The 23088-nt window shown below is 45.9% G+C and overlaps 2 protein-coding genes, 1 long non-coding RNA gene and 1 pseudogene across 3 annotated transcripts; 3 read left to right on the top strand and 1 right to left on the bottom strand.

Moving 5' to 3' along the window:
* The first annotated feature begins 836 nt into the window (after window positions 1-836).
* LOC109748889 (desmethyl-deoxy-podophyllotoxin synthase) lies at window positions 837-2889 on the top strand. The gene is made up of 2 exons (XM_020307907.4): window positions 837-1784; window positions 1987-2889. Exons 1-2 carry the CDS (start codon window positions 849-851, stop codon window positions 2620-2622), a joined length of 1572 nt encoding a protein of 523 aa, XP_020163496.1. The 5' UTR covers window positions 837-848; the 3' UTR covers window positions 2623-2889.
* A 2960-nt stretch (window positions 2890-5849) lies between these two features.
* On the top strand, window positions 5850-7543 carry LOC109748890 (disease resistance protein RGA2-like; annotated as a pseudogene).
* Window positions 7544-10792: 3249 nt separating this feature from the next.
* Window positions 10793-12533, bottom strand: LOC109748893 (probable UDP-glucosyl transferase 73B6). Its single transcript, XM_020307912.4, has one exon. The coding sequence runs from the start codon at window positions 12377-12379 to the stop codon at window positions 10898-10900; it is 1482 nt and encodes a 493-aa protein (XP_020163501.1). The 5' UTR covers window positions 12380-12533; the 3' UTR covers window positions 10793-10897.
* Window positions 12534-13296: 763 nt separating this feature from the next.
* LOC109748887 (uncharacterized) lies at window positions 13297-23088 on the top strand. The gene is made up of 4 exons (XR_012201593.1): window positions 13297-13942; window positions 14174-14609; window positions 14827-14924; window positions 22696-23088. It is a non-coding gene; the product is annotated as an uncharacterized lncRNA (long non-coding RNA).

Raw genomic sequence — 23088 nt, 5'->3', positions numbered from 1 at the left:
TGTACTCCCTCCAGTCCAGCCCGGAAAAAACCAGTATTGAGAAAAATATAACATTGATGTGGATACATAAAGGATCTTGAAGCTCTAGGGTTGTAGTATTACTAAGTGGTGTGTTAGTGTGTGCTTGAAGTAGCGATGTGTGCAGTGCAGGGTGTATTTATTGCCTCCGTTTCAAAATATTTGATGTTTTATGTTTGCCCTAAGCCAAACTTTTTTAAGTTTGACCAAGTTTATATAAAATATAACAAAATCCACAACACTAATCCAGTTTCATTAGATTCATCATAAAGTATATTTTCATACATATATACTTGTTTTTATGGATATATATATATATATATATATATATATATATATATATATATATATATATATATATATATATATTTACAAACTTGGTCAGACTGGAGGAAGTTTGACTTAGGACAAACCTAAAACCTGGAAGCTAGAACCTGAATTTGAAACGATTTTTTTTACAACTTACAGTTAAGTCATATCTGGGTTTCAACTTTGCGACATAAAAAATGAAAGACGGAAAAAATTTGTACATTTTTAAAGCGTATCATCCGACCCGGCTTACGAATTTATACCAACTATCAAGAAATTCTTAAAGTTTTGGGTAGAATGCTGGTATGAGGAAAATATACAGTTTGAATTTATTCAACTCCCATACGTTGTTGTCGTTTGGACATGATCTGGACTTTCGGTGGTGTGGCAGAATAGCAACGTGTGCCATTTCTGTTTTCTTGCATGACCTATCTTCGGTGTAGCAACTCCATCTAGCATCTACACTACACTATAAATAAGAGTACCGAGTTGGACTGGAGACCAAGCTTCCTCCAGTCGCCATGGACATTGACCAACTCCCTTGCGGAAGCTTCTGCATGGTGGCCGTAGCCACCATTCTTATGTCCTTGATTCTGAGGCAGGTTCTGAGTGGTAAGCACACCGGAGCCAAGCTTCCTCCAGGTCCATGGAACCTCCCCGTCATCGGCAGTCTCCACCACCTCGTCGGCACCAAACTGCCGCCCCACCGCGCATTCCTTCGCCTGGCGCGCCGGCACGGTCCGCTCATGCTGTTGAGGCTCGGCGAAGTGCCCATCGTCATCGTGTCCACCCCCGAGGCGGCGATGGAAGTGTTCAAGACGAACGACCTCGCCTTTGCGACCCGCCCGAGCGGCCCCACGGTGGACATCATCAGCAGCGGGGGCAAAGGCTTCGCCTTAGCGCCCTATGGTGACCACTGGCGGCAGATGCGCAAGGTCTGCATCATGGAGCTGCTCAGCACGCGGCAGGTGCGCCGGCTCGACTCCATCAAGCAAGCCGAGGTCACACACCTCATGGAGTCGGTGGCCACCGCGTCTTCTGCCTCGTCGTCCGCCATCATCGACATTGGCAAGGAGCTGGCCAGGCTGACGAACAACATCATCGCGAGGGCGGCGTTTGGCGGTAAGTGTCGGCAGCAGGAGGTGTACCTCCGAGAGCTCGCCGTGTTGGCTTCGCTCGTGGGAGGGTTCAGCCTGGTGGAACTCTACCCGTCGTCGCGGCTGGTGCGGTGGCTGACCGGCGACTCCCGCGACGTGAGGAGGAGCCACCCCCAGATACAACGAATCCTGGCAGATATCATCCAAGAGCGCAAGGAGAAGAAACAACGTAATGCCTCGGCTGCTGCCACTGCTACTCCTAATGAGGACGAAGACCTGTTGGGTGTCCTCCTGAGGCTGCACGAGGAAGACACCCTTAATTTCCCTTTGACGTTGGAGACCGTCGGGACCATCATCTTTGTAAGTGATTCCGCTTCTTCATACTATCACTCGTTTGCAACCAGTTTTATTTAGCTACTACTAACCGATTCTTGTTTCAAAAAATATATATTGTTCGACTTTCCCCATCAGTTCGAACTTCTTTTTCCCAGACTTTTAGTTGAACTGTTTGATACATGCAATTCAATACTGCCTAAAAATAATATTCAATAATTTGCAACAGGAAATATTTGGAGCTGCTACGGACACCACAGCTTCCACGCTGGAATGGGCCATGGCAGAACTCATCCGCAACCCACACGTAATGGCAAGGGCAAAACTCGAACTCCAGCAGAGGCTCGGACACCACCGCGGGTCCACCGTCACCAGCGCAGACCTCCATGGCTTACACTATCTTCGGATGGTCATCAAGGAGACCCTAAGGTTGCACCCCTCCGTGTCACTGATACACAGGGCGGCCATGGAGGATTGCCAAGTGATGGGCTACCACATACCCAAGGGCACCTCCGTCATGATAAACGCCTTCGCGGTTGGCACGGACCCGACACACTGGGGTGAGGATGCCGCGGAGTTCAGGCCAGAGAGGTTTGAGGAGATGAGTGTGGAGTACTTCAAGCAAGGGCCACAGATGGAGTTCATCCCGTTCGGAGCTGGTCGTAGGCAGTGCCCTGGAGCCTTGTTTGCGAGCACGACGATGGAGCTTGTGCTGGCAAACCTCCTGTACTACTTTGACTGGGCGATTCCGGGTGGGGCAGGCCCAGAGACGCTGGACATGGGCGAGGTGTTTGGTATCGTCGTGCAAACTAGGTCCAGCCTGCGCCTGCGGGCAGTAGCATCTTGTCATCTACAAGAGCATTAGTGCACTGCAAGCTTTACTACCTCATCCGTTCCTAAATATAAGTCTTTCTAAACATTCCACTATAGATTACATACGGAGCAAAATGAGTGAATCTACACTTAAAAGTACGTCTATATACATCCGTATGTAGTCTGCATTAAAATCTCTAAAAAGACTTACATTTAGGAACGGAGGAAGTAGTTGTGCAAGCAAGTTGTAGTAACAAACTACATAATGTCCTTTCTTTTCATATATGCGATCACCAAACCGTTATTAAGTCAACATAAATCTCCGGATTGCATGATTTCTTTTACCGTGGACAAACCTAACAAACTAGGAAAGAACTCATAACACCTCTTGAAACTGTGTAATCTGATTACCGATACCATTCTTGTAACCAAACACCTCTAAGTGCATCACAACGTTCTTGTTGCCAGCGATATTGCTGAACCTACTGCTTAATAAAGTTCTGTTTACATGAAAAAAACATTGGCGGGCCGCGGTCGAGCTGCCGGGCATGAAAGTCATCGCTGCAGTTGGCAGAGCATCTCCGCCCACACCCCTGAATACGACTCGTGACACCTGACCAGCAGCTTGTCTGTTAGATATCGGGCCAAAATGGTGGAGCCCTTCTTGTAAATTTCAGAATGTCTGATGTTTTGGTAATTGCTCTGACCCTAGTTATTACAGAGAGCAAATATTAAGGGGGTTTTATGCAGCAACTTATCTATATCGCATAGCCCATGGGGCATATAGTACTCCATCCATTTTTATTTACTCCGCATATTAGCTTCGAAATAAGTCAAACTTTATAAAGTTGACCAAGTTTACCAAAAACAATGTAAACTTTCACAATAAAATATATATATTGAATGATGATTCTAGTGGTATTGACTTGGTATTGTGGATGTATATATATATACCAAAAACAACTCAAAAACAATGTATATATATATATATATATATATATATAGGGTATGAAAATATATTGAATGATGATTCTAGTGGTATTGACTTGGTATTGTGGATGTTAGAATATCATTTTTGTATAAACTTGATCAAAGCTTAGAAAGTTTGATCCGAGACAAAACTAATATGCGAAGTAAATAAAAATGGAGGGAGTACATAAGACTTGAGGTACATAAAAACGGAGAGAGTACATAAAATTATTACTCCTGTTAAGAAACAATATCATGCACGCAGACAACTCCTAGTTGTTTAATAGAAAGCAAACGAAGTTTCGTGCAAAGTGCATATTGCAATTTCTCTTTTTCCATTTTCACCATGGTGCGGATCTACAACAGGTCAAGCCTGAACTCTGAAGAATGCACAAGCTGCAACAATCTTGGATAAAAGGCTTAGTTAGAAGAAAATAAGCCACGTTAACTGACTGTTTTGAAGAACCAACCAAAGGATCAAATGTACAGACAAACTGGTTACATGTCCACTAGAAGATTTCTACCCAAGTATGTAGTTGTAAACAAAAAAAAAGGAGCATACCGTTTCCTTGCTGATGAGTTGCACCAGCTTCTCCATGCAAGTTTATATATCACAGTAAAATTTACTAGAGTAGAGTGCACATATATTGGATGCCATGTAAAATGTAAAAGGATTCCAAGGCAGGACAAATGCAAAGATAATTAAACATACATGTATTTTGTTCCGGAAATACTAGTCAATTCTTTTCATGATACTTGGGTTGTTGGCTTGTCTGTGTCACATGTGTGGACATTTAGACAAGAATCTGGCTGTCATCAACCGACTGCGTGGCTGTCAACGGTTTAGTCACCCCCGGAGACTTTTCTACTTTGCAAAGAGTTTCTGTGAGACTTGTTTTTCTACAACACTGTAAGACTTGTTTGGCGGAGGCCAATTAATTTGTCTAGACACTCTTGATTCAAATTGGAAAAGAAAACCAAGGTGTTGATCCTCTAGCTAGTTGCATCATGCTATTTTGCTTTTCCAATTTTACCCCATGGTGGAGATCAGCATCAGACCAAGCCTAAACTTTGAAGAATGCACAAGATGCAACAGTTCCCGATTAAAGACTGAACTAGCACAAAATAAGCCACACCATTTCCTTCCGAATGAGTTGAGCTCAAACTTTGCTAGAGTAGATAAATGCAAAGATATGCCGTGAGGTGTGAAATGTAAAACGGGTCCAATTAAAGGTGAATGCAAAGATAACTTAAATATACATGCTGGTACGTAAGTACTAAAGATATGTTGTCATGTTTCTTGGACAGTTGGCTTGTCGTTCTCACACATGACAATAATTAATCTGGGCCTACTTACTGTGGATATTAAAACCACTCCAACTTCAATCTGGTTTGTATATGCTACCAGACAATAATTAATCTGGGCATACTTACTGTCGTAAATGAGACTCCTCCGGTGCCACTGCTGAGCTGCCGGCTATGGAAGTTGCTGCTAGCTGCAGTAGCTCGCCGTGAAGAACACCCCGGATACGACCCGCAACCCCTCCGCCAGCATCTTATCTGCAACATTTTGGGCCAAAATGATGAATCGTCTTTTTCAGTTTTGTAAATTTCAGAATGACTGATACTTTGGAAATTACTCCAACCCTAATAGTTTCTTTTGAAATTTCAATCGTACAGGTTGCACCATACTATTTTCCTTTCTCCATTTTGAAGATCAGCATCCGGTCAAGCCTGAACTCTGAAGAATGCACAAGGTTTAACAGTTTCCAGTTAAATACTGAACTAGGACAATATACGCCACATGACTGGTTGGGTTCTAAAGAAACCAACTTACAAAGCAACATGTACCCTGAAGCAAGGAGTTGTGATTCTCATCATTACTGAACATGGTAAAAGGGTGCATATCGTTTGCTTCCCAGAGTTGAGCTCAAACATTGCTAGAGTAGAGTGTATATATACTGGATATGCTGTGTGGTGTAAAATGTAAAACGAGTCCAGTTAAAGATAAATGCAAAGATAACTAAAATATACATACTGGCACGTAAATATTAAAGATATATTGTCATGTTTCTTGGACAGTTGGCTTGTCATTCTCACACTTCAAGATATAAAAGACAATATTTAATCTGGTCCTACTTACTGTGGATATTAAAAATACTAGTCAACTATTTCATCCTGCTTGGACAGTAGGCTTGTCCTTGTCACATGTTAGCCGCCCTTGTACCAGTCAAAGTCATCCATGGAGACTTTTCTATTTTGCCAAGAATCTCCGTTATACTTGTCAGAGGCTACCATAGTTAAATTTGTCCAGAGACAGGCCAGCAGCTTACCTCATCAATCCTAGCCAATTAGCCATGGAGACTGCCATATCTGCAGTTGCGAGTGAACTCATGAACCAGTTCATCTCCTTACTGATGAACAAGTACTACTCTTTGAGCCATTCCCAATCGGAGGAGAAGGTGATGCAGAGGTTGCATCACCTCCTGATGAGAGCTGGCACCATCCTTGAGGAGTCAGACACGCGATACATAACCAACTCCGGGATGATGATGCAGCTCAAGACACTCTCAGAGGCCATGTACCAAGGATATCATGTGCTGGACAAATTGAGGTACTGTGCCCTCCAAGATAGTGCAGGCTTCGACAAGGTTAGCATCAATGACTCGTCTAGCAGCAGCTTGCATTTAGTCATTCCCTTCAAGCGTTCTTGAACAACATCCAAGAAGGATGACAAGGCAATGCGCCTTGGGTCACACGGTGCCTTGGAAAGCTTAGAAATTGCTATTGTTAATATGGCAGAATTTATTGTTCTTCTGGGTGGATGTGAGCGCATGTCCCGTAGGCCATATGATGTTTATCTTTACACTGAGAATTTCATGTTTGGCCGACACACTGAAAAGCAAAAGGTCTTGAGCTTCTTGTTGGAGCACAACAACCCTCCTGGTGATCATGGACTCACAGTTCTTCCGATCATAGGTGGTGTTGGAGTTGGAAAGAAAACCTTGGTTGCTCATGTGTGTGTTGACGAAAGGGTTCAGTCACACTTCTCCTCTATTTTGCACTTGAATGGACATGACCTCTTGACCATACTTGACCATGGAAGGACCATGTTTGGGAAGATGTTGGTAGTTATTGAGTTTGCTTCTGATGTAGACGATGATGAATGGAAAAAGTTTCACCTGTTTCTCGGAAAAATGAGCAGAGGAAGCAAGATCATCATCATAAGTAAAGTTAAAAGATTAGCACGGTTTGGATAGGTGCAGCCTATTTACCTAAGTGTTCTGACTTATGACGAGTTGAGGTACCTTTTCAAGACACTGGCATTCGGGAGTGTAGACCCCGCAGAACATCCACGGCTAGTGCGACTAGTAGATGACTTTGCCAAGGTGTTGCTCAATGCGTCAAATACACTTCTCGGAACAAATATACTCACGGATGTCTTGAGAATGAACCTCAGTGTTCAGTATTGGAGCTGCATATTGGACAAGGTGCTAAGACACATTAAAAGAAACCTCTTGATATTTGGTGTGCATTCAAGCATGCTTATAGAGCAAGGCCATCCAGTGGACATAACGGACTATGCTTTGCATCCCCTTAGCATGATACCCCTGACAACTAATGTTTCAATCAAGAAGGAATTGCCAAGTATGAGACTTTGTGAACTTATCAGAGATCCTAGTGTTACACCAAAACAAGACTTCATTCTAGTTGCATGGGAATCAAGGGTACCGCCTCATAGATCATTTCGCCTTTTTGTTAAGAGTTGTGCTCAGGGTAGCGATGGCAGTGCCTTGCCAGGGAGGAAGCGAAGAGGAGCACCAAGCTAATTTTGTTTCAAAACTCCTATAATGTAACTCTTGTTGTATTTTCCTTTTTTGGGTAGATGTGAAACGGATGTGTTCACGTGGCCATTGAAAAAACTGTTTTATGGAGTGATTGTATACCACTAAAATAAATGTACTGGTGGTCTCCAATAAGATTGCACAGTATGTTCTATCATAACCAACTGCATCCAACAGCACAATTATTCTACTAGTTTACCATTTCCTTGTTGTCTTTTTTTAATTGTTTGTCACGTGATATTTCCTGGTTGTCTTTAATTAGCTGTTTACCATCATCATCATCCCATAGTTCTGGCTAGCATTTTACTACAGTTGATACTTGATACTATGTAGGCAAACACACTTGCAATCAACCAACCAAAATTGCTGCTGCGACTCCATGTAAAAGAGCCTGAAGCTTTGTGTGTTGTGTGGATCCCCGGCCAGCACCACGCACCCAATTCAGTAATTGTTTGCAAAATTACTGGAAACAAAACGAATTTGCACTCAAATTACCAGAGAGTGCGAAGAACTTACAGGGAACCACGGCAGCACGGCGTATCCACGAAGCACATGTCAACATCGGCGAGGCTCCCGCGCCAGCCCTTGAGGAGCTCCCGCAGTTCCTACACTTGAAGTCGGCGACCACCATGGCTCCATGGGAGGCTCTACTGGGATGCTACATACTGGGTGGCGGCGCGGCAAGCCAGTTGCCTCATGGTTGGGTTGCCGCCACAGTAGATTGGGAAAGGAAGGGATTGGGCATCGCTGGTAGGGGACCGGGCATTGGGACCCATGGTAAAACGGAAACGGGTTTGGCTCTTGCATATGGGCTCATATGCTGGCTAGGAGGTCCCACATGTCAATGGCATAACAAATTGGTCCCATATTTCGCTCAACCAAGAAGATGATTAATTTATAAGGTCAAAGTTTGCTAGACTAGAGTGCACATATATTGGGTGCTGTGTAAGATGCGAAGGAAGCCGGGGCGAAGAGAAATGCAAAGATAATTAAACATAATCGCATTTTCTACGGAAAAGTAATTAATTTGGACCCACCTATTGCAAATATTTGAAATACAAGCCGGATTTTTATGTGGTTTGTCCTAGCCACATGTGTGGACACTTAGACAAGAATCTGGGTGTCATCCACCCACTCGTTGCTGTTAACGGTGTAGTCACATGTTGAGACTTTTCTACTTTGCAAAGAGTCTATGTGAAAGTGAAACTTGTTTTTCCAGAACACCGCAAGACTTGTTTGGCAGAGGCCACTTTATTTGTCTAGACGCTGTTGATTCAAATGTATATATCTTCTAAGTTACATCATGCTGAGGACGGTCGGTGGATATTGGGGATGCTCGACACTAGTGGAACAAATTGATTGAGGGGCTCTCGTCCCTCTCGACCCCTCGCGTCGCCCCCGCGGGCTACCCGGGGGAAAACCCTAGCCGCCCCTCTCTCGGCCTCCTCCGCTTCTCTCCCTCCTCGCCGCCGTCCGCAGCGTCGCCGGGCGAAGCCTGGCTGGCAGGGCGGCCGCGGGGCTTCTCCTCACCCCTTCCATCTCGGCTGGCGCGGGACAACGAGACCAGGAGGTGCGTCGGGCGAGCGTGGGGTCCGGCGGCACGGTGGGCGGGTCTTCTGGCAGCGTCGTGCGCGGCACGGCGGCGGCGGTGGCCTGCTTGTGGCGAGGTGGTTGCTGTGTTGGATATGACGGGTGGTCGCGCGTGCCGCCGGATCCAGATCAGATCCATCTGGATCATGTCCTTGGACTTCGTCGGCCGCCGTGGGGTGGTGGTGGTCGTCGCTTGCAACGTCGGATCGCTGGATTCGGCGTCAGGAGTTCTACGTTGGGTTCATCTCGGTCCTCCTTCCTGGTGGGTTGAGCCTCATGGCTCTTTCAATTCTGCAGGTTTCGGTTCATGGCTAATTGCCGGATCCGAAGCAGATGGAGGTTTGTTGGTATAGATGGGACCGGAGGAAACTTTGGTCGACTTGTTCGGCCCGGCATCGGCGACGTCACTCGACGCTGTTATCCTCCCTGGAGGCAAAGCCGAGGTCTGTCCTATCCACCCCCGGATCCCTCCTGGACGAAAGTCTAAAATCCAGTCTGGATCGGGCGGCGACGGCGTCCTGTGCGTCGTATCCTCCATGGACGCGCTGTCTAGGGAGGACCTCGTGTTCGGGGGAGAGATGCCGCGGGTGGTGGGCTTCGCGTGGCTCCAGCAGTGGCGACGGTGTGGTGGTTGCCAGGTGGTGCGGCGTTTACCGTGTCAACGACGACGACTTTTGGTGGCATGGTGCAACTGGATATTGTTGACGGATGCGGCTGGATGGTCGAGCGTAGGGCGGTGGTGCTGTCTGACACCATGGTGGCGTCGACGGCAGGCTGGCATGGTTTGCGTCAGTCCCTGCTCTGGAGATGGATTGGTGGAAGACGACGGTGGCGGGCTCGGTGAGTGCGCCGGACCAGTGTGTGACCCTGTCTCGGTATGTGGCTAGGATGGGGCATCCGGCATTAGGTGTTAGGTTTTCGGTGTGATGTCTGTTTGGATTAGGCTCGGACATTTGACATCCCTACATCAAGGGGATAGGAGCAGCGACAGGTGTTGCTAAGATGGTGATTCCAGGCTTACTGATGTACTACTTTGTACAGTCTTTGTGAATAATCAATAAAGTGATCGCATGCATCGCCCAGATGCAGAGGCCGGGGTACATCCTCCTTCTAAAAAAAATTTCATCATGCTATTTTCGACACCATTGAGGAGATCAATGTCAAACCAATCCTAAACTTTGAAGAATGCACAAGATGCAACAGTTTCCAATTAAACATTGAACTGGTGCAAAATAAGCCACACACATACTGATTGGGTTCTGAAGAAGCCGAACGGGCAAATCTCTACTCCTAATGGAGCAGTTGATAGAATTGCGTCCAGGTTTTTTTTTGTCCCACCACTTTCGTCCGGTTTTTTTAACCGGTTTTTTTCGTCCCCAGCCCCCCACCGGTTTTTTTTTGTCCACTATTTCCTTGTAAACAAACACTTTCCTACTATACAAAAAGTCACAGATCTAACTTTCCTAATTTATTCAAATCAACCATCCATCTCATCAATGCAATTTGCTTTAGGAAACAAATAACCGATTTTAAGGAAACAAATAACAGACTTTAAAGAAACAAATAACCTGCACATCTCCCCCCACAAGAGAAAAAAAAGCTCTTTTCCAGGGACGTTCCTCACTCAAACACCTCTAGAATTCCTCCATGGCCGCTGCGGTGCGCCTCTACTTCGAATGTCAATGAACTCATGCATCTCTGCTCCTAATGGGGAGTACGTTGTCGTTTTGTCTGGTTAGCCGGAGCGAAGGCTGCGGATGATCGATTAGACAGTGGATCCAGCACTGCTGCCGAGCGAGACGGCGTACCGCGGCAGGGTAGGAAACCAGAAATAAATATGGTGGAGTAAGGTATTATACGGTAGTGGGTACAATGCAAAACGGGAAGCACGCTGAGGCCGGATCACACAATTATCCATGAGCCTTACGTCCGGCGGGCCATCAACTCCTCCATGAGCTGCCCGACATCCTCGTACGACGACCCGCCCTTCTCCACCGCTTTACACGCCATCACGCCAAGCTCCTCAGCCTTCTTCCACACCGTGTCACCGTCACCATCCTTTTTCATCGCTTTCTTGATGGATTCGGCGATCATCTCGCCGGCGACAACCTGGTGGGTCTCCACACATGATGCGTAATCCTCAGCACCGACGCTGACGCCCACCCCAAGCACCTCCACGACGAGCTTCTCGTTGTGGAACTGGTCGGCGTACCGCGGCCAAGTCACCATGGGCACGCCGGCGCTAACAGCCTCCAGCGTGGAGTTCCACCCGCAGTGTGTCATGAAACCGCCCACAGCGGGGTGGTTCAAGATGAGTACCTGCGGCGCCCAGCCCCGGACGATGTACCCGCGGTCGCGGTGCGCCATCGACAACCCATCTGGCATACACAGATCCGTTGATGCAGCAGCAGCACTGCCATTGGTGATGACCCACAGGAAGTTTTTGCCCGAGAGGCCAAGGCCGTGGGCGAGCTCCCGCGTCTGCTCTGGCGAGAAGCTGGTCATCGTGCCAAAGGAGACGTACACCACCGAGCTGGCCGGCTTCTTGTCGAGCCACCGCAGGCACCCGATGGCCTCCGGCGAGAGCGCGCCAGCAATGGCGCCTCTTGACGCCACGTCCTTCCCGCTGCCGCTTGCGAGCGCAACCGGGCCGACAAGCCAGGCTCGGCGGTGGAGTGTGGCGCGGTAGTGCTCGGCGTAGGCCGGCTCCAGCTCGTGGAAGCTGTTGAAGAGCTCGCCGTAGCTCCGCCGATCCGCGGCGTGGATGAGCTGGAACAATGCCCACTCATGTGGCCGCTTCGCAGGATCCATCATCTGCCCCCGCAGCTCAACCACCGGGTGCGGCAGCCCTGGCAGGGAGACGACGGCGGCTGGGTCGTCGGAGCATGCCTCGAACGGGTTGCTGCAGAGCATGGCTTCAGTGCAGGAACGTGCGAACATGCTGGTGCCGAGGAACGTGATGCGCGGGATGCCATGCCCCACGGCGTCGTCCACGGACCAGTGGAAGATACCGTCGGAGACGACGGCGTCGATCTCGGCGTGGTGGTCGGACAGGAAGCGGCGGAAGGGCTCCCGGAGCAGCTCCGCCGTCCGAAGGAACCTGTTGTTGTAGTCCTTGGATGTCAGGCAAGTCCCGCTCTCGGCGCTGGGGGGAAGCCCAACGTCCGGGAAAGGAACAACGACGACATCCACCGACCCTAGGGAAGTGTTGGCACGGTCGACGATGGAGCGGATGGTCGAAGCTTGCAAGGGTGTGGTGAGGATGGTGCACCTGACGCCACGGGCGGCGAAGAGCGCGGCCATGTCGGCCATCGGGATGAGGTGGCCTGGGAGGAGGAACGGGAAGAAGAGGATGCGCAACGGGGGCTGCACGTCACCCTCCGTTGGCGCCATGGATGCATCCATGCCCGGCCTACCCACAGCTTCCGATCTTGTGGAGGCTTAGAAGAGCTGGATGAGTACTAGTATGTACGTTCGAACTAAGAGCATGTACGATAGTGGGGCTTATAGCCTGCTTGTATGACAATTTTGCCTACGCGGAGGAAAGAGACATGAAAAAGCAAGAAGAGTGGGCTTTTATGCAAGAGCCTGCCTATATAGTGCTCCAAGACAGATGCAATAAATGCGAGAAAAGAGATAAAGAGAAGATGAGAAAAAGTATTAATCTTATAGCTAACCTTGTTATATGAGTGACTATATGTGTTGACTATAGATGATATGACAACTCCTTATAGCCAGCAGTTGGCTGTATTATTAACCATGCACTAACAACTGGTGTGACAGTGATGACCGCATTTAATCTGTGCTGCAGACAGCTCGATTATTGTAGATAGGAATAGGACATGTGAGGTAGCTAGATTAGTCGGTCAGAATTTACGCATGCAATTAAGAGGACGTCAGTGCTTGCTGTCATGCATTCAACTCAAATCAATCACGAGTTTGAGAGGTTTGGGTCCCAACCTACCGACAGCTTTGCCTGCATGTATATACTCACTCCGTCTCGGAAACAAGGCTCAAAGTTTTTACTCTCTACTCAAATGGTGCAGAGTTTGACTAAATCTGTACAAGAAAACTAAACCAAATTGGTATCATTAGATGGGCAAATACAGTGTATTTTCATATCTATCTATACCTATACCTACTATTAAAGGGAATAAGTATTCTCTGTTTGGTTTAATTCTTTTCGTTTGGTTTACACACGCTAAGCGATCTGGGCCAGGTACTTGTATGTTATGGGCCTTTTATAGGCACATTATGCTTGCACAAAACATCAATTTTTCCCGTTGCAACGCACGGGCATATGTGCTACTATACCCCTAATATTAAAGGACGGATCATTTCTCCACTTTTTTGGTCCATCAAAGTGTTTTTCGTACGTCCTCTATTTGTTCGTCCGTCAGGACGGATCGTTTCTCCACTTTTTTCGTCCATCAAAGTGTTTTTCGTACGTCCTCTATTTTTTCGTCCGTCGTTTCATATTTTTCGTACGTTTTCTATTTTGTCGTCCGTCATTTCTTATATAGAAAACAAAAAGATGCAAAATAAATTTCGTTCACCCAATCCCTTGCTCACTCGCTGAGATCCAAGGCGGCCGCGTCAACTGGGAGCAGACGTGCGCGGGAGGAGTTCGGCGAGCGCGAGCTGGAGGTGGCGCCATTCTCACGGACATGCCGTCCATCGTCCGAGCCAGCAACCACCGCCGCCGCCGCCAGCAGCAGCAGCAGGAGCAGCCGGAGATCCCCTCGTGAGGGCGTCGCTAGCCCGGACAACCCGCTCTCCTTACCCGAGGATGACAAGCACGACGAGACAGTGGCGGCGGAGGACGAGGCCAAGGCCAGCGCGCAGTATAAGGTGAGCCGCTGGGCCGCGAGATCTGCGCCAGCCCGCCTCCCTCCGCCAATTCGTTGGGCTTCGATTTTGATTTCTTGCTGTTCTTGAACCTCCTCGGAGCTTGCACCAGGCTCAAAGGTGAGTCCCCTGCTCTTCATATTCACGCTACAATTTTTTTCCGAATTTTTAGTTTGGCTGAAGATGTTCTTACTCGTACACCGTATTCAGGCTGCAACTCTTTCTGAATTTTTAGTTTGGCTGAAGATGCTCTTACTCGTGCACTAGATCAACTGTACAAATGCTCTAAATGTACTTCTTGACTGCTTGTCTTTATCTTAATCATTTTCTTTGGTACCTCAGAATTTTTAGTTTGGCTGCGGTTCGCGATGCTGCTCCCAAGCTTGTCGACGAGATTATGCGAGTCACAACTTACATGACGCAGATTCTTGTGCTATACTCCCTCCGTTCCTAAATATTTGTCTTTTTAGTGATTTTAAATAGATTACCAGATACGGATGTATATAGACATATTTTAAAGTGTAGATTCACTCATTTTGTTTCGTATATAGTCATTTATTGAAATCTTTAGAAAGACAAATATTTAGGAACGGAGGGAGTACTTCGGAAGCCGGCAATAGCAGCGGCAGAGTCGATGCAGCCACAGGCTGGACAAAACGTGATAAGATTACTACTGCATCACTAAATTGTGCAAGTAGGACTCTTTCACAAATCATGTCAACGAGGCTAGCAATTTGAAGAGGCTGCTGCACATGATCTGAAGATATTGGCATATACAGTCCTGAACGTAAGTTTCAAAATAGCAGGTCCGTTGTAGCAGTGAATTTTTCCTAATGTACTGTAACCTCATTAGCATCTGCCTAACCTTTCGTCGTGAATTTCTGTATGCATCTAGGCCCAAGTAGTCAAAACAGTACATTAGTTAGTGTAGACAAAGAAGAGTTGAGCTTCCAGTACGTCATCATAACCACCTTTCCTAACTACCTCTCTCTGGTTGGTTGAAGGTATGGAGTTTAGCCATGTTCTGCTGTAAGGAAATCCATGGGCTCCACACAGATGATGCAAGCGGAAACAAGCTAGACTCACAACAAATATTACCCTGGTACTGACAGATTACTACTATATCAGTATACTTGTTCAGTCTTGATACTCTCTCGGAAGACGATGGCGATTAGCACACGCAACCGGAAGGGCGACTCGAGCGACCACCGCTCCCCACATCGGAGTGGTCGGAGGGAGCCCGGCAACGACGAGAGGCGAACGGTGGACGGGAGAGAGGCGTGGCCGGCTCTCTACATCCCCAACCTCTTCGCGGCGGGGTTACTCTGCTATCACCAGGGGACGGTGTTGATCCAGAGGGAGGTTGGCCGGGTTCTCCTCATTGATGCGGAGAACAGGTTGATCGACAGCCGAGGACTGCAAGACGGAGAGGTAATTTCATGGCGGTCAAGGATTTGGTTTCCGTGCCATTTGGTTTGTGTGGGGGATTCGCTGGATTGGGGGAGGGGAGGCGACGGGGAGGATTCCGAGACGAACTACCGCCATGAATGCGGGCGGAGTGTGGGCAATAAATCCCCACCGCCCGGTGGCTGGGAAACGTAACGCATCCAAATTCCCACCCTCTCCCACAGCAACGAGTGAACCCTTGCTCAGGAGAGCCGAGGCGATGGCGGATTGGAGGATGAAGATGGAGAGGGCCATCGTAGAGCTGGCGAGCGGCGACGAAGCGAAGCTGGCGAGGGCTCACGAGGTGGTGTCCTGGTTCGCCACAAGGAGAGAGATGTGAAGTGCAGCGAAGAGGGTCTTCAGGAACCTGACCGTGGAGGAAGACGAGAGGCTCGCCCCCAACGGATTCACCACTCCGACAGGTGCCCCGGTGAGCGCTCTGGCCGCGTTGGTTTGGGCCATGGAGGAAATAGAGTCGGGGGATCCATCCCAGAGGGCGAAGTGGTGGGGATTCAGATCCCGCCGCCGCCACCCTGCGGGACCAGAGGAGTTCGTGGTCGGGGCGGTGATGGCGATCCCCACCCCCGGGACTCGCTGGGTTCCGATCCCGATCGAAGACAGCGAGGAGGAGCTGGATTCGGAGATGGAGGAGCTAGAGCAGATTCCAGATCTGGGCGAGAGCAGTGGCGGGGGGAAGAAGAAGGAGAAGGTGCTGTTGCCAAGGCGATCCCCTCGCTTCCTGCGCCGCTCACCAGGTCTCCTCAACCTCTCCAAACCTCCAGCGATGTAGGCGTCTCCCCTGCCGGCAGTCGTTTCTGGTTGCTGGCCGGGGACGACGCTGACGAGGGGGCTGGGGACTCGTCAGAGGATTTGGGTAAGTCTCATGTCCTTAACACAGTTTGCAGATATTTGCTTAATGAAGATATTGATCATAATCCCGAGGATAAATCTCAGCGCAAAAATCTTAGGAAAAAAAGATGGAAAATGATGCAAAAATGATAGCCCCAGCAAAAATAATTTGCGAGGAGGCAACATGTGAGGGTGATAAGGATATGAATAAAAAACTATCTAGATGGCTGGTTTGTTAAAAATCTCATGGAAAAAATCCCCAAAATTCATGACATATGGTGAGAAATTGGGCATGATGATTTCATTACTTATGGGGCTGATTGTGTGGTGGAGATGGGATGCATTAGTCAGGAAAATAAAATTCCTGAAAACAATGATCTGGAAAGATGGGCTGAAGACATATTGGGCTGGGAAGGCTATAAGCCCAACCCAGAGGACAATGATTACCCAGGGGGAAGACCTTAAGGGGACATATATAAACCCAAGAGCCTCGCCCCCTCTCGGGTCAGTCGAACGCTTTGGTTTAGATTTAGGGTTCCACCTCCAGCCGCCACTTGAAGAAAAAGAGATGGACAGATTTGGGGGGCGATTTGGTGGAGGAGGGAGATTCAATAGGGGAGGCAGAAACAACTATTAGTACAAAAAGAAGGATGAAGGAGGCGATAGATCTAGAAACTTCACTGAGAGAGAGAGCAAGAGAGACTGGGATCAGGGGAGTCGCAGCGATAATATGCAGAGGAGACAAGATCAACAACAAGAGAAGGAGAAGCATGAAGAAGAGCAGGAGAGGATGAGATTTGAGAAAGATAAGGAAAAAATGAAGATCATGCAACAAGGTATGCCTGACCCTGATAATGGTAGTGCTGGTAGTGGACTAGAGGCGATACAGCAGCAAAAACTCCTCTCTGTTTTGCTTTCTCAATTGACTCATGGAGCTGCTTTGATGGGAGGTAACAATATGATCCAAGGAGGGGGTAGCATGTTTCAGCAGCAGGTTGGTGGGGAGGCGAGCAGGGGGGAGCCAGCTTGGTCTAGAATGGGGATTCCTAGAGAAATCAATGGTCAAATATGTCAGCACTACTGAGAGAGATGCTATTGGTACAGAGCAATTTCAGAGGAGAGATGGTGGGAAGAATAATTAGATCAATGAGGGGAGCAGAATGTTGACAGGGGGGCCAAGTAAAGAGATGTGCAACAAATGCAAAGACACCAGGCATGCCACCAAAGATTGCAAGTTAGATCACTGTGTAGTGTGTGGGAAAAGAAATCGCATTACAGATGACTGTACCTGGTTGAGACAAATGAAACCAGTCCCCAAATTTGTTGGTTATGCTGTCAAGGGGCTAGGTGTGCTATTGGTCCAAAGTTCCAAAGACAACAATGAGATGGAGAATCCTAACCCAATGGCCCTAATTAATCACAATCAAATCTGGGATGCTGAATGAAACCCAACTAATTGATGGATTCAATTATATGTTCAGTTGGGGGTGGCAGTGTAGATGCAAAAAAAGGGGAGCAACACTTTTCTGATGAGGTTTCCAAACAAAGGAGGATTGATGGAGCTGGTGAGTTGTGAGGATTTCAAGCTTCTGAGTACTGGGGCTGTGATCAGTATAAAAAATGGGCATTTGACTCTCAGGCAGTTGGAAAACTTCACACGGCTTGGGTGACCTTTGAGAAAGTGCCAGACTGTTTTAGACACTTCTTTGGTATGTGTGAGGTTGCAGCATCATTGGGGCCAGTACTAGAAATTGACATGGATACCATCACCCATGAAAAAATCAGAGCTAAAGTGGGGATTAGAGACTCAGAAAAAATTCCAGGATACACTGAGAATACAGATAGAGATCTGAAAATTTATAGAATCATGCCTAAGCTGAAAAAAGTGGTGGAGATGGGCTGGTATGGTGAACATAAGAGACAACACTTGGGTGAAACGGGCATGGAATGTGTGGGAGAGGAGGTGAGAAAAAGACAGAAAAACTGGGATTCTGGAGAAAGCAACAAAGAAAATGTGACCCTGGGGAGTTTGAGCTTGTCACAATATGAAGAGCTCAAGAAAAGAAGTGAGACAATTCTGGTTGCACAACAAGAGTACACCAAAGAGAAGGAGGCTAGGCAGAAAGTGGAAACTGATCTGGCTACTGTCATCCAGAAAATGCAATAGTTGGAGGAGGAAAACATTAGACAAAAAGCTCTTAAAACTCAAGATGACAAAAAGATTCAGGAAATGGGAGTGGAGAAGAAAAAGCTGGTGGAACTGGTCAACCAACAATAGGGGATGATTGCCAGATGTGTGGAGAAGATTGAGAGATGGGAGGAAAGAGAGAAAGAAATGGATGCCATTGCTGGAAAAGAATTGGAGAAAATGGAAGAAGAAAACAAAGAAGAAGACACCAGGATAGATGACAATGATACTTATGTGGAGCCAGTTGATTATGGGGCAAGTCAGGAATCAGTGGATTCCTTTGCAGCCAGACTGGGGATAAATACTGAATAACAAAAAGAAGAAACTGAAGTGGACAACAATTTAGAAGATCCTCTAAGAAGGTGTGGCAGACTTGCTAGCAAGCAAGATACAAAGATTGAAGAGCTGGCAAAGCAGAGAGCAGCAGACAAAGACAATTATGGTAAGGGAAATGATGAGGTGGTCATTAACCCCTCCCTTTTATTCATGGCTGATAAAATTGGTATTGATTTGGGATGTTCTATTGATATGATAAACCAAAACCTTGAAGTGATTGAGAAAATGGAACAAAGTAGTAGGGATTTTTACTTTACCATATAAAACAAAGAGAGGAAGGAGTAGTGCAAGATGAGAATATTCTCATTGACACTGGTGACCTTTCTATAAAAGATATATGCTCAGATGAAGATCATTCAGATGCAGAGATGGAGTTGGACTATTATGCCCATCTAAAAAAAATCTTTGCTAGTGGAAAGAAAAATAACACAGGATCTCCTGGGCTTACAGGGGGGAAATCTGTGGTTTACATTGGAGGGAAAAAAAGAAAAAAAAAGGGAAGAAAAAAAATGTAAGGACTAATTTGGAATGTTAGAGGCAAAGGATCTGATTCAAAAAAATCCTTTATCAGAACTAACATATGTGATAAAAGAATTGATTTTGTGGGTTTGCAGGAAACTATAAAAAATTACTTTTCTAAGAATGAGTTGAATAACCTGAGTGGTGTAGAAATTTTGAGTGGCATTGGATACAACCAAGAGGGAGAGCTGGGGACATCCTAGTTGGGATCAATAAAGACACCCTAGAGATTACCAATGTAGAAAAAGGGGTGTACTTTATTAGAACTTTGTTGCATGACAAAAAAGCCAAATTTGACTGGAATCTGATCATTGTATATGGTGATGCTCAGGAGGGGGGTAAAGCTACTTATATGGTAGAAATATCCAGTGTATATCAAAACAATGCAGCTACCCCATGCTTGATGGGGGGTGGATTTCAATGTGATAAGGAAATCTACAGACAAACACAAACCTGATGGATATAATCACTGGAGTTTTGTCTTCAATGCTATCATTGAGCAAGCTGGTTTGAGAGAGCTTCCTTTAAATGGTAGGAAATTTACTTGGGACAATAATCAGGCCGAGCTCACTTATGAAAAGATAGATAGAGTGCTTATCTGCCCAGATTGGGAGGATCATTATCCCCTGACTGAGGTATTTGCCTTAGAGAGAGAACTGTCAGACCATACCCCACTGATTGTTGATATAGGAGAGAACACATATACAACCCCTATTTTCAGATTTGAAAAATCATGGATGTTGAGGGAGGGGTTTAAAGAATTTGTTGTTAAAATATGGACTGCACAATACCATGGTGATATCATGGAATAGTGGCAGAGAAGGATGAGGATATTTAGGCAAAAAGTTAGAGGTTGGATTCTTAACTCTGATGCCTGGTATAGGAAGATTAAAAAAGAAATTTTGATGAAATTAGATACAATAGATAAGAACGCTGAGACTAGGAGCCTCTCTGCTCTAGATAGAGAAGAGCAACAAACCCTAAGAGCCCAACTGCACAGATTGTTAAAACAAGAAGAGATGAAGTGGTTACAAAGATATAAAGACAAAGAAATTAAAGATGGGGATTGTAACACAAAATACTACCACGCTAAGGTGAATGGGAGAAGAAGAAAAAACAGAATACTATCTCTGGAACAAGAAGAGGGGTGATGGAAGGTGAGGAAAATCTCATCAAATATATAACTAAATTTTACAAAAAACTGTTTGGACATCCAGACACATCCCCAATTCAACTTAATGAGTTGGGTGGGCATTCAATTACTAGAGATCAAGCTGAGGAGCTGATCAAACCTTTTTCGATGGAAGAACTGAGGGAGGTGGTTTTTGGAATGGAAAAAAAGAAAAGCCCTGGGCCTGATGGATTACCAGTAGATTTCTACCAACATTTTTGGGATGTGGTCAAATGGGATTTGATGGAACTTCTCAATGAGTTCCATGAAGGGAAACTAGACATATCTAGGCTAAACTATGGGATCATTACTTTGGTGCCAAAAACCGAGGATGCTAAACAAATTCAAAAATTTAGACCAATATGTCTATTAAATGTTAGCTTCAAGATTATTACCAAAGTTCTGATGAACAAACTGAGTAAGATCATAAAACCTATTATCTTGCCTACTCATACTGCTTTTATCAAGGGGAGATACATCATGGAGGGGATTGTGATCTTACGTGAAGCACTAAACTCTATTCATCACCACAAACAGAATGTTGTGATATTCAAAGTGGATTTTGAGAAAGCATATGACAAAATTAAGTGGCCATTTGTTTACAAAATGCTTAAAATGAAAAAAATTCCCAGATAAGTGTTGTGACATGGTTATGCATACCATGATAGGAGGGCAGGTTGGTGTGAAGGTGAATGACAAAATAGGACCTTATTTCAAAACTTATAAAGGGTTGAGACAGGGGGATTCTATGTCACCACTTTTGTTTGATGTAGCTGCTGATGCCTTGGTACTAATCTTAGATAAGGCCAAACAGGAAGGATGTGTGAAAGGGGTATTAGCTGAACTGGGGAATAATGGGATAAACATGCTGCAATATGCAGATGACACTATTTTCCTTCTGGATGATAATGAGGAGAGTGCTAGAAATCTCAAGTTCATTCTTACAGCCTTTGAGCAGATGTCAGGTATAACTATTAATTTTCATAAAAGTGAGGTGTATCTTTTTGGAGAAGCTAGAAATAAGAGTGAGATTTATCAAGAAATTTTTACTTGTAACAAGTGGGAGGTCCCATTTAAATATTTGGGTCTTCCAGTTACTAATGTGAGGTTGGGGAATAAATTTTGGAAAAGTATGACTGAGAAGATAGAAAAAAGATGTGCCTACTGGCAAGGCAGACTTCTAAACATGCCAGGGACAGTAACTCTTGTCCAGGCCTGTTTGAAAAATATGCCTATGTATATGATATCCTTCTATCCCCTGCCAGTAGGAATCAGGAAAAAAGCTGATTTCTATAGGGCTAGATTAGTTTGGCAGGAAAATGAGGACAAGAAGAAATATCATCTAGTTAACTGGAAAACATGCTGCTTGCCAAAAGAATTGGGTGGCCTAGGAATTCTGAATCTTGAATATATGAATAAAGCCTTGCTAGCTAAATGGTTATGGAAACTAGAGACAGAAGATGGGATGTGGGCTAAAATTCTTTTAAACATGTGAAAGAAAAGTGCATATCTGGTATTAAGAAGAAGCCTGGAGATTCTCATTTTTGGGGATCTCTGATGCAAATCAAAGACATTTATTATAAAAATGTCAAGAAAAAAGTAGGGGATGGCCTAAATACTAGGTTTTGGGAAGATTGGTGGGTAGGATCAAAACCTCTGAAAAAAGCCTATCCCAGTTTATATGACATTAATCTAAATCATGGCATTTCGGTGGCCCAGGCTATCAACATGAGATGGGTAGGGTTTGGGTTTAGAAGGAATCTATCTACAGATAAAAGAGCTCTTTGGGAGAGCCTGAAAAGTAGATGTGAAGAGGTGAGAATGTACGAGGGCAAAGATCAGCCGTTATGGATGCTGACAGCCAATAGACAATTCACTGTGAAATCATTGTATCAACAACTGATAAAGACGGATGTAGGTTTCCCGCACAAATTCCTTTGGAAAATAAAAATTCCAGCGAAAATGAAGATGTTTCTGTGGTTGTTTGCCAGGAAAAGTATACTGACTAGAGACAACCTTGCTAAAAAAGGACGGAAAGGAGACCAAAAGTGTGTTTTCTGTGGTCAAAATGAATCAATAGACCACCTTTTTTTCTCTCGTTCAGCCGCAAGATTACTTTGGAGTCTAATTAGATGCTCTTTCAATCTAAGAACAACCCCAAAAGGGGCTGATGATTGTCTGGGCGCCTGGATCAGAAAATTCAAACAAGAAGATAGAAAACTAGTGTTGGTTGGAATGGCAGCGATTCTCTGGGCTATTTGGAAATGCCGAAATGACATAATTTTTAGAAATAAACTGATCAATGATCCCATGGAACTAGTTAAGCTAACTTGCAACTGGATTGTGGATTGGTCTGTTTTGCAGAGAAAAAACCCAAGGCAAAATCTACTGATGTTCGGGGCAAGGCTCATCGAGCAAGTAGCAAGTGAGGTCTACAAAGCATCGCAAGGGTGGAGAGCTGGAGTCCGTCGACTGATGAACTGAAGCTACGCTACCTGAAGGCTTGATTTTACCTTTCTTGAGTAGTTCGATGGAGGCTGCGCCCTCGCTTAATTGGTCGTCTGTGACCTTTTGGTTGTGCTTTAGAATTTATAAGACTTTGCCGAGCTCTCGGTCTTTGAGTTCTTCGGTGGTTTGGAGTAGATCTGTTGGAGTAGGTTGCGCGTCTGTAGTTTAACTGAATCTGGTGATGGCTTTGTTAATGAAATCGGAGCCCCCCCTCTTTTGTTCAAAAAAAAAAAACTTGTTCAGTCTTTC

This window comes from Aegilops tauschii, chromosome 2 (genome assembly GCF_002575655.3).
Source record: "Aegilops tauschii subsp. strangulata cultivar AL8/78 chromosome 2, Aet v6.0, whole genome shotgun sequence".
In the NCBI taxonomy this organism is placed as follows: Eukaryota; Viridiplantae; Streptophyta; class Magnoliopsida; order Poales; family Poaceae; genus Aegilops; species Aegilops tauschii.
The sequence above is the reverse complement of the archived record's forward strand: the minus strand, read 5'-3'. Positions and strand labels throughout refer to the sequence as shown.

Excerpts from the sequence above, each read along its gene's own strand:
- LOC109748893 (XM_020307912.4), bottom strand. The coding sequence starts at position 12,379 with ATGGATGCATCCATGGCGCCAACGGAGGGTGACGTGCAGCCCCCGTTG.
- LOC109748889 (XM_020307907.4), top strand. The coding sequence starts at position 849 with ATGGACATTGACCAACTCCCTTGCGGAAGCTTCTGCATGGTGGCCGTA. Across the intron at positions 1,785-1,986 it reads CCGTCGGGACCATCATCTTT|GAAATATTTGGAGCTGCTAC; the intron begins GTAAGTGATTCC and ends AATTTGCAACAG.